General features: G+C 48.2%; 1 protein-coding gene across 1 annotated transcript; it reads left to right on the top strand.

Annotated features, from left to right (window-relative positions):
* Positions 1–1,759: 1,759 nt before the first annotated feature.
* On the top strand, positions 1,760–4,787 carry LOC121443883 (growth arrest-specific protein 1). The gene has a single exon (XM_041645624.1). It carries the CDS (start codon positions 2,352–2,354, stop codon positions 3,501–3,503), a length of 1,152 nt encoding a protein of 383 aa, XP_041501558.1. The 5' UTR covers positions 1,760–2,351; the 3' UTR covers positions 3,504–4,787.
* The last annotated feature ends 12,009 nt before the right edge of the window (positions 4,788–16,796 follow it).

The following is a 16,796-nucleotide window of genomic DNA, read 5'->3' as shown; positions in this document are numbered from 1 at the left end:
AACAGAGACGGTCAGAGCATGTCCCCAGTAAGCAGCTAAACAGCAACAGTACCCCCGCTAAATTTTGCTGGACATGTAGACTTCCAGGCATTCCTGGGGGTTAGCTGTCTGAGACTCCAGGAGCCAGGAATCCAGAATTGAACACGAGGTCTCCAGATGATTGTCCTGTGGGCTGTTTTGAGATCTCTCTAAAGAAGCCGAAACAAACACACGCTTGAAGATGCATCTCAGGACTGGCCTTCAGAGGAGCTTGGAAGCACAGATTGCTCAGGATGTTAGCAAGTGTCTAACCTGGCCCTGACCAGATGGACCCTGCAGGCCTTGAACTTGCAGTGAGCCTCCTGCCTGTGCCTGGGATGAATAACCTTGCTGCACCATGCCTGGACAGTGTTTGAGGACATATTTGCGTTTGTTTTCCGCTACAAAAATCAAAGCACCATAGCTAGGCTCCGCATAGCTCAGTCTGGCTCTCCCATGGTTTGAGGCGACTGCAGAGGCACAACTCCCCAGCCTGGGCAGTGAGCCTTTTCCAATCGCCAGGTTAATCCACCTGGGTCTTGGCTCTGGCCCTCACTTTTACCCTTTCAAATACCCTGTCTCTTTGAAGAGGGGGACAGTCCACTTTCTGAGCGCGCTGCAGCTGGGATACCCTTTGCTTCGGCAGCGACTTAACCTTAAAATTTGTGACAGATGGAATCGACAGGCTCACCAAGAGCGCCAGTTTTTGACAGGCCGCAGACTCGCGGTGCCTCTGGTGGCCAAAGGCTGCTTTGCGCCACAGTTAAGGTAGCTTGCGAGAGTCCTGTTCAGCTCTGCCGGCAGCTTTGCTTCAACACACTGAAGAACTGAAATATACCCTTCAGAGCTCGTAGCGGGTCGGTTTACCTCCAGCCCCTGTGCTGTGAGTGCAGCCAGGTCGTAGCGCTCAGCATCCCACGTGTGTTTAACGCTACGATTTGTCGTTGCGTTTGTGTTACAATCGTGAGTTAAGAAATGGATTTCAGTTCTTTGGACTTCTTACAGCTGGAAAACGACGCTCAGGGCAAGGGTCTTACCTGCCCGATTAAGAAACTAAAAGCTAGTGGAAAGTGCCCGTCTTTCTTGTGATGGTGGTAGTGATTGTGGTCGTGTGTGTGTGTGTGTGTGTGTGTGTGTGTGTGTGAGAGAGAGAGAGAGAGAGAGAGAGAGAGAGTCCGCGTGTGCCTGAGCGCGATCTGTGTCTAAGTTTCTAAAGTCTCACACTCTCACACTAAATTCTCAGGACCTCCTCCCTTCGCTATACTCCCAGAGGTAATCAGGACTCAAAGACGGGGAGCCTGAAAATTAAAGTGACTTTCGAACTCTCTCGAATGCAAAGATGGGGGATAAGTAAGAATTAATAAAAGTGCCCCCCACCCAAACAAAAAGGGGGCGGGGGAAGCGAACAAAAAGGCTGGTGGCTGAGCCGGATGCAGGCAGCTGGCCCTAAGCCCTGCCCGCTGGCTCTGTGCGCGAGCTGGGGTTCGGTATCCCAGCCTCCTGAAGAGTGGGAGGAGCTGGGCCTGTGTCAGGCTCCCTAAGCCGTTCCTTTCAAGCCCTGAATGCCTGAATGTGAGCTGCCCACCGCCCTCCCCCACTCTGCAACCCCACTCCAGCGGCTCGTAAAAAAAAAAAAAAAAAAAAAGTTTCAACAACAACAGGCTGGACCAATAGCAGCGCGCAAAACCCGGGAAGGGGGCCGAGCAAAGGGCGCCCGAGAGTGGAGAAAGGAGAAAGCGGGCAAGCCTGGAGCGCGCGGGGCCGGGGCTCGGCGAGCCGAAGGAGCGTTGCTAATGTTTTTGTTTGTTTGCTTTTCTATGCATGCATAATGAGGGGGCGCCGCGGCACCACACGGGGGCTCCAGGCCCATTTTTGTATTTAAAGCCTCACCGCGAGCGAGTCTGCAGCCGGGCTCCGCGGATCCGCTCCCCAGGCTCCAGGTCCCCAAGCCCAGCAGCACGCTCCGAGTTTCGGGGTCTCCTAGCACCCGGCGCCCAGAGCTTCCCGGAGCGTGGCCAAGGCCAGGGCGGAGGGGGAGGGGACCCGGCGGCCTGGCCGCGGGAAAGGGGATGCGAGAACTGCGAAGTGATACGCGCCGCTGAGCCGGGGACGGAGGAGTCGCCGGCTGCACGATCGTCTGCAGGCGCCGAGCACCATGCACCCCCGGCGCCGCGCGCTCCTGCAGCCTCGCCGCGGCCCTCCGGGGCGGCGTTGAGCGCCTCCAGCCGCCGACCGACCAGAGCCGGACCGGCGTGGCTGCTCCTCTCAGGGAGCCCCGGTCGCGGTGCCGGAACGAACACCCGCCTCTACCAGCCGCCGGGCCGCGAGCATGGATGGATGAGGACGCCCATGCCAGAAGTGCGCGGGACTCGGACAAACTTTTTCAGCGGCCCCGCTGCCGCCGCCCGCGCCTCATCTCCGCTTTGCACCGCGTCCGGCGGCCGCTGCTGCCCGCGATGCTAGCCGCGCTGCTAGGCGGCGGCGGGGCCCGCAAGGGGACCACTCCGGGCGCCTTGCTGTGCCTTATGGCGCTGCTGCAGCTGCTGGGCTCGGCGCCGCGGGGCTCGGGGCTGGCTCACGGCCGCCGCCTCATCTGCTGGCAGGCGCTGCTGCAGTGCCAGGGCGAGCCCGACTGCAGCTACGCCTACAGCCAGTACGCCGAGGCGTGCGCGCCGGTGCTGGCGCAGCGCGGCGGGGCTGACGCTCCGGGGCCCGCCGGCGCCTTCCCCGCTTCGGCCGCGTCCTTCTCGCCGCGCTGGCGCTGCCCGAGCCACTGCATCTCGGCGCTCATCCAGCTCAACCACACGCGCCGCGGGCCCGCGCTGGAGGACTGCGACTGCGCGCAGGACGAACACTGCAAGTCCACCAAGCGCGCCATCGAGCCCTGCCTGCCTCGCACCAGCGGCGTGGGCCCAGGCGCGGGAGCGGGCTCGGTCATGGGCTGCACGGAGGCCCGGCGGCGCTGCGATCGCGACAGCCGCTGCAACCTGGCGCTCGGCCGCTACCTGGCCTACTGCGGCAAACTTTTCAACGGGCTGCGCTGCACCGACGAGTGCCGCGCGGTCATCGAGGACATGTTGGCCGTGCCCAAGGCGGCGCTGCTCAACGACTGCGTGTGCGATGGGCTGGAGCGGCCCATCTGTGAGTCGGTCAAAGAGAACATGGCCCGTCTGTGCTTCGGCCCAGACGCGGGCAACGGTGCGGGCAGCAGTGGCTCGGACGGTGGGCTGGACGATTACTACGACGAAGAATATGACGACGAGCAGCGCGCGGGCACGGCGGGCGGCGAGCAGCCCTTGGACGATGACGACGGCCTCGCGCGCCCGGGCGGCGGCGCTGCTGGGACGGGCGGCCGCGGGGATCTGCCCCACGGGCCCGGGCGCAGGAGCAGCAGCAGCGGCAGTGGAGGCCACTGGGCGACCCGAGGCGCCTGGACCCCGCTTGTTTGCTTACTGTTGTTGCTGCTGCTCGGATCACACTTGTAGCCCCGGCTGCAGGCTGCTGCAGGCCGGTGCACTCGATCTGGCTGGTTCCCGAGCTGGGCACCTGTGGCTGGGGGTCCCGGGGATGGTCTGGAACTCTGACCCGCACGCTCCCTGTGTGGACAGGGCCCAGCATTTACCCCAGCCACCATGCCCGGCCCTCCACTGTGCGGTTTCGAAGCTGCAAATAACCGACTGACCTATCCTACCGGCTCGAATCTACAGAGTTCAGGACACCCTGCAAAAAGCAAGGGAGGCCTGGGTTCTGCTGAACGGTGGAGGTCTTCACAACTCCAAGGGACTGGGGGAGGGGATGTGGAGGGAATTAGGTTTGTTTTGTTTTTAAACCGTTTTCCTGTGAAGGGATGTATAGTACTGGTAACGACTTTAATTGCTTGTGGCCACTGAGAAACAGCAATCGTAAGTAAATGGAAGCGGTCCCTTGCCGGTTCATTCCTGTACTCTGTATAGCAGCCAGTAACCCCAATGGAGCTGGCGATTGCCTTGTCTGGGTCCCCGAAATCATGTCTGCATTATAACCTTTAACCCCCGCCTCCAGTTTCACTGCCACAGTTCTGATCTCTGAGCACCACGTGTCTTAAAATTAAGGGTCCAAAAACCTGGCCTAGAAAGTTACCATGGTGTTGAACAATGCAACTTTTTATCTTAAAGCTCTGTACTGCCATCTAGGAAAACCTCTGAGTGGTGTTTGTTTTGTTGTCGTTTTTTTGTTTTGTTTTGAGGTTTTTTTTTTTTTTCACACCAAGAAATTCTAAGTTTGAGTATGCAGAGATTGAATACTGCCTCTGCCCCTATCGGGGTTTTCCACCCTGGTACGTCGTATATAAACTGTATTAAAACTGGGGTTTCTTACCAGTTGCTGTACTTTGTATATAGAATTTTTATAAATTGTATGCGTCAGAAATAATTTATTTTTAAAAAGAAATTAAAAGTTTTAAATCTGCATCAATGTTGCATCAACCCCCATCCAAGAAATGTATAGAACACATTGGTCACCAGGAACCCACTCCTGCAAGCCCGTTTTGAAGTGTGCTCTGGGTAGAACAGTCATAAGAATGTACAGTGTATTTTACAGATTTGAAGTAACGTCGTTATTTTTAAGAGAATTTATGGACATTGTAGAAATGTATAAATGCATTTCCAAACTGCCTTAAACATTGTATTTTTATAGACACCATTTTTTAAAGTCCTGTGTTTTAAATAACTATGACTTTGTGTATTTTTTGGTTGTTTTATTAAAGATGCACACATCAGTAAAGAGTTTAAACAGTGGCTTTGGTGTAGTTGCCTTCCACAGTTACTCGGTGGTTAACCCAGTGGTGGGTGGGAGGGGAGTGGAGGGGGCGCAGGGAGTCCATCAAACAGCAAGTGGAATTAAAATGCAGTACTAACCGGAGTGGGAGCTAATGCTGCCTTCAATTTAATGAACAATTAGATGTTTGTAAATGAGGCAACTAAAACAATTTGTAACCGGCTTCTGCTGGTGCTGTTGGCCTTTGTGAAGAGACTTCACAAAATATTGTCTCTTGTGTGAGGCTAACCTCCGCCTCAACTCGTAGACCCACCCTGCCCACCCCCTCCCTTTTGCTCCTGACCCCCAGGAGTGTCCTCTCTGCCTTCTCATTCAATCAAACATGCCAATAACATCTGTTACCAATAGGTCTAGGAAGCCTATGAGACTCAATACTTCAAAGCCATTTTCACACTTTTGGTGGAAAAAAAATACAAAATTTTGTTACAAAACATTGAGGCGTGCAAAAGTAAACACGCCATGGAGGGGACTAATCACCAGGACTGGTAATATTGTCCTGAGGAGCTGTTGAGCAGTGGGCTGAAGGTTGGGCTTCCGCCAAGCCCCTGATGCACACTCAAACGCCCTTACATAAATAATTACGCTCTTAAGCTGTGTCGAGTGCTGATACACTTGACCTTGTAAACAGAGATGTTTGCAGTAGGAATAAACTCCAGCGTTGGAAAATCTTTTAAACATTAACACAAAAGAGAGCAGTCTGTCCTCTGGGGATTTGAGCCTGAACCTCGGCAAGCTAGGCACTTGCGAGGGGGAAAAAGTTTATTTATCTTCTATTCCTGGTGTTTATTTAAAGCTTTTCATTTTAAACTCGGTGATTGGAAGGCAAGTCAGGAGTTTAAAAGTCACCACAAATAAACTTTGTCTGAGGGGTCGACAGATTAGCAAGATCTGATGTCTCTTTATGTGATACTAGCATGGGCTGGGAAAGCAGCTAGATTTCTCTGCTGCGTAAGTAATTAACCAAATTGTGTGCTTTCTCATGCATTCCCACCTTTACTTTTGAGGCCTAATTTTTTTGTCTCTTTCTATTTTCCTAGCTATTAGTGGGGGAGTCCAAATTTCTCTTCATGTCCCCCAAAGCAAGATTCCCCCATGTGTGGTACCAGAAAGCCCCAGATATCAGCCTGGAGTCTAGGAGAGCGGTGTGCGATTAGACTGAAGTCATCTGAATGGTTCAGTAAACCTGTTAAAACAAAGCCGAGAGCAGCGTCTTATTGGAAGGGGGACTAACAGAATATTCCTAGCAGCTGAAAGGGAAATTAGATTTTATTTTCCCTTTTTTTTTTTTTTTTTTTTTACAAAAGGACTACAGGTTAGCAGTACTCCTGCATTTTTGCTTAAATATATTTAAACCCTCTCCATTCCTGGTTATTTTAACACATTCTTGACTAAAAGTTAAGTCTTTGTCACGGTAAAAGGCAGAGTCGTCCCCCCCACCACCCCCCGTAGTAAGTTAGACAGCGCCAGAAAAGACCTGACAATTAACGGCTACAATAAACTCACAACTTGATTTTACAGGGTCCTGTCAGAGGCATCTGCCTAGAATAAATCATCATAGCTTAGTCTGGGCAGGAGGGGATGTGGCTTTATGCTTTCTCCCTTGAAGAAAGTGAACATTGATCCATGGCCCACCTATTGAAACAAGGAACCATAGCCCCGAGTCCCCAAGCCTCCGGACAGGTCTCCTGCGTTGTAGGGCAGATTGCAGAGATGAGAGGGGGCGCAAGGGGCTTTAGGAGTGTGCTGTCTTTATGCCACCAGCCAGTCATCCGATTCTAGACAGAAAAGATTTTTACAGATGTTGACATCTGCAATATCTCGGCGTCTCTAGGGAGGCCTTTGGAATTCTGGACATTCGGCAAGCTCAGATGTCTCCTGGAGACCCCTGGAAGTGCCATTAATGAAAGGAAGAGGTAGGGTTTTGGTTTTTTTTTCTTTTTTTTTTTGGCTTTTCTGGAGAATTTCCAGGAAGTTCCCCCACCCCCATCCCATGCGCTGCAGGGTTTAGATTTCATGTCTAATCTATCTCCAGGCTGTTTCCATCTCCTCAGTGAGTAGGTTGTGATTCTCTGTGCCGGTTCCTTTGTCTTTGTCAGCCCTTCAGTGACAAAGGTTTGAGGGAGTGTGGGACAATGGTTACGCACAAGGGGGGCAGTTCATTGAGCTGAAGTGGCCATACAGTACCCAGAAGAGGCTCAGCTTCACCGCTCACCCGAGCACACAGCAAGGCTTTTGTGTATGATCACAATGGGCATAGCATAAGGTCTCTGTTGGTTTTTAACCATGTATAATAATGTACACGTGAAAGCCCCAAATGGGAAGTGGGAAAATGGCCCTGGGGAAGGGAACTTGTCCACTCAGAGTAGAACTCCTGCAGTCATCCATGAGGATAAAAGCAGCTTCTGGTCCCAAGTGCCACCTAGTGAAGGGACGACCGGTCTCTAATGCGTCCCAAGGGGACCACAGGTCTCTAGTGGAGCCTGCATGAGGACAGGATAGCATCCCTGCCTACCCTGGAGAGTGTGGCAGGGAAACAGCAGAACATGGAGTTGGGAGGTCATGTACTTTATTTGCCTCAAGCTCATGCATTTACCTCCTTCCAACCGTGTTGCCCAGGATCCTAAATCAGGAAACCCTAATGCCGTGAGAACTTCCAGAAACATACAACAAATTCTCGGCTTCTTGGCTTGGACTTGGCTGTATGAGCGTTAAGACACGCTGTGAAAGCTCCAACGTGTATCGAGCATGTATCTTCTCCAAAGCTCGAAAAGGAAAAGCATGCCACCATTGTTTTCTGAACCCTCACACCAAGAAACGTGGGGAATGCTGTCAGTTGACCCGGCTTTCCCCCAGGACTCCAGGGAGGATGGTGGGGAGCGTCGATTCATGCAAGCAGTGTGGCCCGGGCTGCGTTTCCAGTGGGGCTCACTGTGCGCCAGTTAAGTTGGACATCACTGTATTCTGTTTGAGAGATTGCTTCTGGGAGAGAGTTGACAAAGTTCACCCTTGACTATCCCGATGACATAAGTAATGTGCTGTTAGCATCAATACCCCCCAAGGCATCCGTTTAATCGATTTTGTAAATAACACAATGATCTACTACAAAATAGTGGACTGTATACACTATATTTTGGCACAAAGATGGTCATTCTCCCACTAGTAACCAGGGGCTCTAAATAAATGATTTCAACAATGTTTTATTAAAGGCGACAAGAGCCCTGGAGCTGCATTAATCGGGGAGAAGTCGAGTGGCACCTTTGTTATGGAAATGTTGAACACATAATGGCAGGGCCAGACAATGTGCAGCCACTTCATTCTTTCAGCCACGCTGACACCTCTTAAAGAGGAACTGCAGGGAAGGATGTGGGAAAGATTTGCTTTCCTAGGAAGCTCTCAGCTCATATTTTGGAGAGCTACCTCCAAACCCTGCGTAAAATGCACTTGAGGAAGCCAGAGGGCTGTTGAGAATATAGAAGGGTTTCTATTCCTTATTTCAGGGGCCTAAGTTCCCTACAGAGTAAGCATCTACTTCCTCTTTTTTTTTTTTTTTGACATGGCATTTCTAAAAAAATATACTTTGCAGATTGTTTTTGAGCTGTTTTTAAAGTGGTTCAAAGGCTCCGTGTCATGTATGGCGTGCATAATTTGAACAAAGTCTCTTTAAGCAAAATGAAGCAATCTGAAGTCTGTCAACAGGTAAATATGCACAATTAGATCTACAACATCTTCATCTGTGGCCCAAGATAAAATAGTGGTGTCTGCCTCCAGACCCTCCCTGTGAACATGTTGCAATTTTTTTTTTAAATCAATAGCTGTCTTATTAAGGTACCTACAGTGTCTAAGATCTTGGATACTGGTTCCTGAGTCCTGGAGAGAGCAGCCTTCCACAAGAAACTTGTGTGTATTTTATCCCTGATCAGTCCCTAGTAAGAATCTTGTCCATGTCTATGAGGTGTGAGCCTTTCTTGCACAGAGTTCTTTTATGATGTCAGCATCCCTCAATCTTCAGTTTTTGCCTGTCACTTCTTGCTCATCAAATAGTTCCACCTATTTGGAGGATTTTTCGTAAGAAGCTTAAAAATGACTTCATTGGCTGGGTGTGGTGGCTCACACCTTTAGTTCCAACACTCAGGAGGCAAAGACAGGTAGACCTCTGTGAGTTCAAGGCCAGCCCAGTTTGCAATACTGAACAGGTAGAGGGGCATAAAATTTTTCACAGACATCACGGAGGGAAATTAAACACATGGGATTATTCTTAGTCCATATGGGGACAGATAGTTTTATCACACAGTGAAAGAGGATGGCTTAGCTCCATGGTGGGTTTAAGAAGATCTGGAAGAAAATGACACAGAGGCAAAGCCTGGTAGGGGGGAATCTGTGCACTGTGCGTATGGCCTGGCAGTGGGACCTGAAGTCCTTGATCGCCTTGCATCTGTCCTTGAGCAAGGAGGGATGCATGCTGGTGCTTTTGATCCAGTCTGGGTCTCTAGCTGGTGAGATGGACCACTGCCCTTCAGAGTACGTTTCCCTCCTCGGGTAGCCTCTCTGGAAGCATCGTCATAGACACACCCAGACGTGTGCCTCCTAGGCAGTTCTAAAGCCAATCAAACCGACAGTCAAGATGAACCATTGTGGGAGCCCAGAGCCACCCAGCCAGGAGAAAAGTCCAAGAGGTCTAAGTAGCAGCAGGAAGGAAAAAAAAGAAAAGAAAAATTCTGGATACAGACACTTGGGTACTAAACAGCTTCCAAGACAAATAAAATATGATCCAAGTAGCTCAGCAGGCAGAATGGAGCCAATGGATTTCATATATATATGTATATATGTATGTATGTATGTATGTATATATATATATATATATGTATACACACACACAAAAGACTTCAGTCAGGTGATGGTGCTGCATGTCTTTAGCTTCAGCACTCAGGAGGCAGAGGTGGGGATCTCTGAGTTTAAGGGCAGTCTATGAAGTAAGTTCCAGGACAGCCAGGGCTACAAAGATAAACCAAAAACCAAAACAAAACAAAAAAGAAGAAAAAAAAAGGAAATCCATAACATTTAAACAATTATAATAATAATATATACAAGAATTATAATTACAGCCAACTCTGGGAAAATACAAAAGACCAAGATTATAGAAGTTCATATAATTCGATATGAATTATACACAACTATAAGACTATAACAGCTAACGATGATTGACATGACTGCGTATTGTGCACATGCGCTGACTAGATAAGCACACCCCATGATTACGCATTGTGTCGGTGTGAACAGCTGTTCTTTATAAACGAATGAACGACTCAAAATCTCGGCTATGGGGTCAGTGAGACAGCTCAGTAGGTAGATGTCCTTGCTGTGCAAGTCTGGCAACCTAAGCTGGACCCCTGGATCTCAACAGAGACAGAAGGAGAGAACAACTCCACAGAGCTATCCTCCAATCCCCACACATGAATCATGGTGGCATAGAACCTCACTCACACATGTATACTGCACACTCATGCAGACGCAATAAATAACAAATTAAATCAATAAAGCTCGACTATGACTGTCGTGAATAAGTCAGCAGGTTTAAACCTATGTCCATTTGTGTCAAAAGATTGACACAGTAACCTCATGCTGATTCTCAAAATGGCAAAATTCTCAAAAGGCAAGAAGACTCTAAGAGCTTTCGACATAGCGGGTAAAGTTCAAAGGACTCACTGGCCCTTTGTGGGAGTCCAACACTTGCCAACGGGATCCATTCTGAAAACGGTCGAGGAGGATTGTGACTTTATTACCTGGTCTCCGCCAAACAGCAGTCTACCCCAAACTTCACTGCAGAAGTTTTTAATAATTTATCTGATCACAAAGATGTGAATCAGCATTTGGGCCTGAGCTTTCTGCTCGACTTCTCTGGCTCACTTTGCTATCAACAGCAGACAGGTGATAGAGATGAAGGTTGGAGCCAGATGGACTGGCTCATCTGTTTAATGCCTGAGACATCCAGACCAGACCTTTATGTCTGTGATATTGGGGAGGCTGGCTCTTACGGCAGGGACACTCACCAGATTGCCAAGGCAGAGGAACCCAAATGAGCAAATCCACTTGCCAAGGTCTGGTTGGTCAAAGCAAATCACATGAGTGGGTCCAGCTTCAGGGAATGGAGGAAGAGTCGGCCTCTTGGTTTCCTCCCAAAGGTGAAAGGTGAGAGCCTATTGCTGACAACACTATGCTCTTTGTGTCCAGTCTTGTTCTGACCTAAAGGCCTCCTCTCTAAGGAGTAGCTTTCATAATACCCTAGACTCCATCCCAATTGATACATTGTTTCCATGTGATAAACCCAACGTCTCCTGTGGTCCCAGGAAGAAACTTAACTCCCAGACACCAAAGAAAAAGCAGACTTCTTATGGTAGGGTCAACATGCACTCCACAGAGGCTGAGGCAACAGAATCATCAGGAGTTTCCAAGCCAGCCTAGGCTATATAAGGAGCTTCAGGTCAACTTGGACCACTGGACTATCCAGTGCAATCTGTCTTAAAAAACAAGCAAGCTAACAAACAAACAAAAGCTTTTGGCAAGCATAGCTGTGAATGCCAATACTTGGGAGGCTGAGGCAGGATGACTCGAGTTTGAGACTACATTGGTCTATATAGTGAGACTGTCCAAAACGAAAGGAAACCACACTAGCAGGGTGGTAAGACTAACATCTTTGCTGTTGTTATACAGTGAGTTTGCAAATCCATATTCACCAACTTAGGAAGAGAAACATCCAATTTAAAACATTTAGTAATTAACCCAAAACACTAGCAAATCCATATCATAAATAACACATTTGCATGTAAAAATAATTTTTTTCAAAAACCTGTTACAGTTTTACTTTTTTTCCAAAACTCTTTAATGTCTGACTTTGTTGACAGAGGTTTTCTGTACTGCCCAGTCCCACAGCCATTCAGTCCCAAAGAAACACACAGAGGCTTCCTTTAATTATAACTGGTTGGCCTATTAGCTCAGGCTTCTGATTAATTCTTACATCTTACATTAACTCATAATTCTTGTCTGTGTCAGCCATGTGGCTTGGTATGTTTTATCAGCAAGGCATTCTCATCTTGCTTTCTCTGTGCCTGGGTGACAACTATAGACTGAGCCTTTCCTCTTCCCAGAATTCTCCTGTTTCTGGTCCTCCTGTGTATACTTCCTGCCTGGTCGCCTCACCTCTACTTCCAGTCTGGCTACTGGCCAGTTAGCGTTTTATGATTAGATTTACCAGCCAGTATTTTCACCCTATCACTGAACAAAAGCCAACACAATACAAAAAGAAGAGAATGAATATACATGAAATCACCTTTTCATGTCCCCAGGAAAATCCTGAGAAAGCCCCAACTGTCCACATGTCGCTGGCCAGTCTTTCCACAGGGTGTCCGTTTCCTTCTCAATACTTACACAGTTGATTCTATACTTGTTTGTTAGGTGTTCCAGTCAACCTGGGGTGGGTGGTGGGCGGCTCCTCTTGAAGACTGACCTACCATGGTCCCCTTGTCATGCTTCACTGAGTTTTTAAACCTACACTTCACACCTGTGAGAAGTCCTTCAGTTTCTTCTCACTTGCTGCTTGGTTTATTCTTCCATCAGAGATGTGAACTTCTCAAGTCTTTGTAAGTAGTTTATATCCTTCTATAGAATAAAACTGACTTTTTAAAACGTGCTATTGTATTCATCAAAATAGTTTTCCTCTTAAAAACGTGTTTTCTCTTCATCTTTTCTTTCTGTCTTTTAAATTCCATGTCTGCTGCAATCTTTCTTAGCCTTCTATCTGCAGGCCTTCTCGTGGAGCTTTTCTCAGAGTATTAACTTTCCAGACAGCATGTCTTGATATTTATCTATCCAATGCTTACTGGGATTGCTTCTTCTCCTGCTCTGTTCCTATTGGTTGCTCTCTTTTCTCATGTATTTAACTGTTTTTTCCCGGTAAGGTAATTTTCCCTAGCCTCCCTTCCCACTTTGATGTTTTATAATAGTAACTGCTCTGTTTTGTTATTGTTTTTTTCTCTTTTATTTCTCTGCAATCTCTACTCAGCACAAATAATATGCATTGCTAGATACACCACCCCAGCTCCTTTGTGGAAGGGAGGAGAGCTGACTTATTCAGCCACATCATTTAGAGAATGCCTAGGAAAATTTAAGATATATGGAAAGTGTCCTGGATAGTTTCATGTCAACTGGACACAAGCTAAAATCATCTGAGAGGAGAAAACCTCGATTAAAAAAATGCCCCTATAAGATTGGGTTGCAAGCATGCCTTTAAGGCGTTTTCTTAATTAGTGATTGATGGGGGAGGGTCCACAGCCCATTGAGGGCAGGTGGTCCTGGGTCTCTTAGAAACCAGGCTGAGCAAGCCATAAGGAACATTAGCCAGTAAGCAGCGCTCCATGGCCTCTGCCTCAGCCCCTGCCTCCAGGTTCCTGCCCTGTATGAGTACCTTCCCTCACTGCTTCTGATGATGAACTATTCTGTAGAACTATGAATGAAATAAACCCTTTCCTACCAAAACTTTCTTTGGTCATGGTGTTTCATCACAGCACTGGTGACCCTAACTAAGGCAGACAGGAATAAAATGCATTTTTACCAGCTCAAAATCAGGTTGTCCTCAGGGAAGAAATGGTCTCCTTAGGAAGAGCCTTTCTGAGGTGGAGAGGGACGTGAAGAAGGGCAGTGCCAAATGGCAGCACCGGGTGGGAGCACAAGATGGCCACTGTTTGGTATGTGAGCCACAATTTGTGTTAGAAAGCCAGAAGCGAGAGGCGGGAGTAAGAGAGATGGGATCAACACGGAATATGGCGGCCCAGCAAGAGTCCAGGCCTGGGGAAAGAGATTGTTGACAGAATCACAGAGCATGGGGATGTCTAACCTCCTCGTGAGGACGAGAGAAGAAAAGCAGACCACTAGATCCAAGAGGTACATTCTTCCAAAGACTCAGACTCCACAGAACTAAGGTTGTGTGCAGCCACCTCAACCTCAGAGCCCAGGGCAGGAGTAGATGGGCACCGTGGCTGGAGAACAGTGAAGGAGATTTCCAGCCCAGCAGTTGCCTAGGGTAAAAACAGGATTGCATGAGTTGAACTGTGTGATGCCATACATGAAGGCTTCACGCCACACTTCATGGAGCCACTTCCAAGTCTTAGGATGTTGTGGTTTACATGAGTGACCCCAAAGGCCCACATGCCAAAACATTGGCCCCTATTCAGTAGCACAGCACTGGGTATATCAACTACAGCTACTCGAGGGCGGGACTCATGTTCAGGAGTATATAATGGACTCCACAGAGTTTCATGTACTTTTATTTGGTTACAGTTTGGCAGGGTTTTGGTTTGGTTGGTTGGTTGGTTGCTTTTTTTTTTGGGGGGGGGAGGTTATTTTGTTTTCTTGGTTTTGAGGAATTCTGTTGTTGTATTGGAGTTTTGTTGTTTTTTTGGAAAAGAAAAAGTAGGAGGGGGAGAGAGGGGCAGAGGACCAGAAGAACCCGGGGAAGGGGAAGAGCACGACCAAAATTGATTTAAATTTAAAAATTGTTTTAAATAATAAGAAATATAATAAAAATGTGTGTGCTTCTCCAAGGAAAATGTCTACTTGGTCTTAAGGGAGACCTCGGCTTACTCAAGCTTTATTGGCTCAGTGTTTATTTTTCTGCTGCTGTGGGTTTTGATCCTACTGCACGTACTGGCTTTGTGGGAGCCTAGGCTGTTTGGATGTTCACCTTACTAGACCTGGAAGGAGGTGGGAGGTCCTTGGACTTCCCACAGGGCAGGGAACCCTGACTGCTCTTGGGCTGATGAGGGAGGGGGAGTTGATTGGGGGAGGGGGAGGGAAATGGGAGGCAGTGGCGGGGAGGAGGCAGAAATCTTAAATAAATAAATAAATAAATAAATAAATAAATAAATAGATGCCACGACCAAAATCAACTCAAAGAAGAAAAGTTGTTTACGTCGGTTTGTGTTCCAAGGGATAGGAGTCATTGCGGCCAGGGCAGGGCAGCAAAGAGAGGCAGGCATGGTGGCAGGACCCAGAAGCTGAGGGCCTCAATCGTCAACCTCAATCATGAAGCAGAGAAAATGAACTGGAGGGGAGAAAGAATGACGGATATCCATTCTTTAAAAGGGACAACAGTGCAAATGGGCTCTGCGAACCAGTAAGGAAGTGTGAAGATGCAGACAGAGCCTGGGGCGGTGCCCCACAAGTCAAGGAGCAGCCAAGATGAGCAGTGACCCCCCCCCTCCTGCTGCAGTGCAGAGAGAGGCTGCTCTCTGCTCTCAGGAGGAGCTAGCCTTCTGAACTGTGGGACAGTCCTGGCGCGTGAGTCACCAAGACGCCCAGTAAGCAAAGACCTGGAAGGCAGAGGGAGTGAGAGAAGTGGCGGGGTTATTCTTAAATACCTTCTCTTTCGTAGAGAGAAATAAGGCTGCTATGAGACTATACTTTGAAGACCTCTTCACGCCTAAAATAAACACCTGATACATACTATAATAATAATAATAATACACCTAATAACACATGGCCATTCAGATGTGATTTAAGAATAAATTAAATAAATAAAATAAATTTCTCCTTTGGGCTGAGAGCTGTGTTTTGTACCAACACCAGATAACAGCATTAATCCATTCCTAGGGGCAAAACCCTATTGATCTAATAACCTTATCTTTTTTAAGACAGGGCTTCTTGTATACCAGGTTGGACCTGAACCCCCTGTAGCTGAGAATGACTTTGAACTTATCCTGCTACCTCTGCCTCCTGACCACCATGCCTAGTTTCTGCTGTGGATGGAACAGAACCCAGGTGTTGGTGGAGGCTGCTCATTTGTTTCCCCGCCACCCAAAATAATCACTCAGAAACTATATTAATTGCAACACTGCTTGGCCAATGACTCTAGCGTATTCCTAGCTTGCGGTTACACCTTAAATTAACCCATTCTTATTATTTCATATTTTACCATGAGGGTTGTGGCCTTCTAGCAAGGTTCTAGCTGGTGGCTTTTTTTCCTCCAGTGGCTCCATGGCATCCCACTAACTCTGCCTCCTCTCTCTATCTCTTCCAGCTTGGGCTATGTTCTGCTAAGAACTGGCTGAAAGCAGCTTCTTTATTAAGCGCGGTAACACAGCATACAGAGGAGATCCCACATCACCCAGGGGCTTCATGCACACTGGGCGAGCACTCTGACAAATGAGTCGCATCGCCACACTGATTTAATCACCTCTTGAGTATCCCCCAGGACTCAGGACTGTCCCCTTGGGGGTCACCTTCTAACAGGAACACTGGAAGGCACATTCAAGACATAATAGCCCAGCACCACAGACAGTTCTGAAATCCTACCAGAGAATAGCAATCATTCTAGCTAAACATCAGAGGAAATAACCCCAAGTATTCATTATGGATCTTAACTTGAAATGATCTTATTAGAGAACTCCACAAACCACACCATTATAGTTTAATGAAGGAGAAAATCACTTCAGATTGAGTTTCTATCCTCAAATAAAAGAAAGAGACAGGGACTAGAAAACGTATCCATTCATCCAATGCGCTGGGCGTCTTCTAGGCAGGAGGAAAAGGAGGGTGCTTGCCTGAGCCCCTGACCTCCCAGGGCTGACATTCTGGGGGACGGCCAAGGGCAGACGGCAGCAGCAGCCCTAGCTGCGGCTTCACACTGCCTTGCGGAAGGTGCCTCAGTTGGCCCTATGTATAAAATGGGCATGATGACTATTTTTAATAAAAGAATGTGAAGCCTATATGTGCATAAATCTCTAAAGTATTCTTAGAGGAGGAGAATAAATTATATAAATTCCAGATAAAGATCCAAGACAATCTCACTGCCCTAAAAATGGACCAGTGTTGTTCCAAGCGACGTCCACAGCTTTTCATGCAGGACCTGTCTAGGAGCCCTACCCCAGGGAGGGAAGACTCCTGAGGCTGGTCCATGTTAATTGCTCCCTTTA

Source organism: Microtus oregoni, unplaced genomic scaffold (assembly GCF_018167655.1).
Source record: "Microtus oregoni isolate MIOR12 unplaced genomic scaffold, Mior012 000114F_ref0000099, whole genome shotgun sequence".
In the NCBI taxonomy this organism is placed as follows: domain Eukaryota; kingdom Metazoa; phylum Chordata; class Mammalia; order Rodentia; family Cricetidae; genus Microtus; species Microtus oregoni.
Note: the sequence above shows the minus strand (reverse complement) of the source record. Positions and strands in the feature narration are given on the sequence as shown.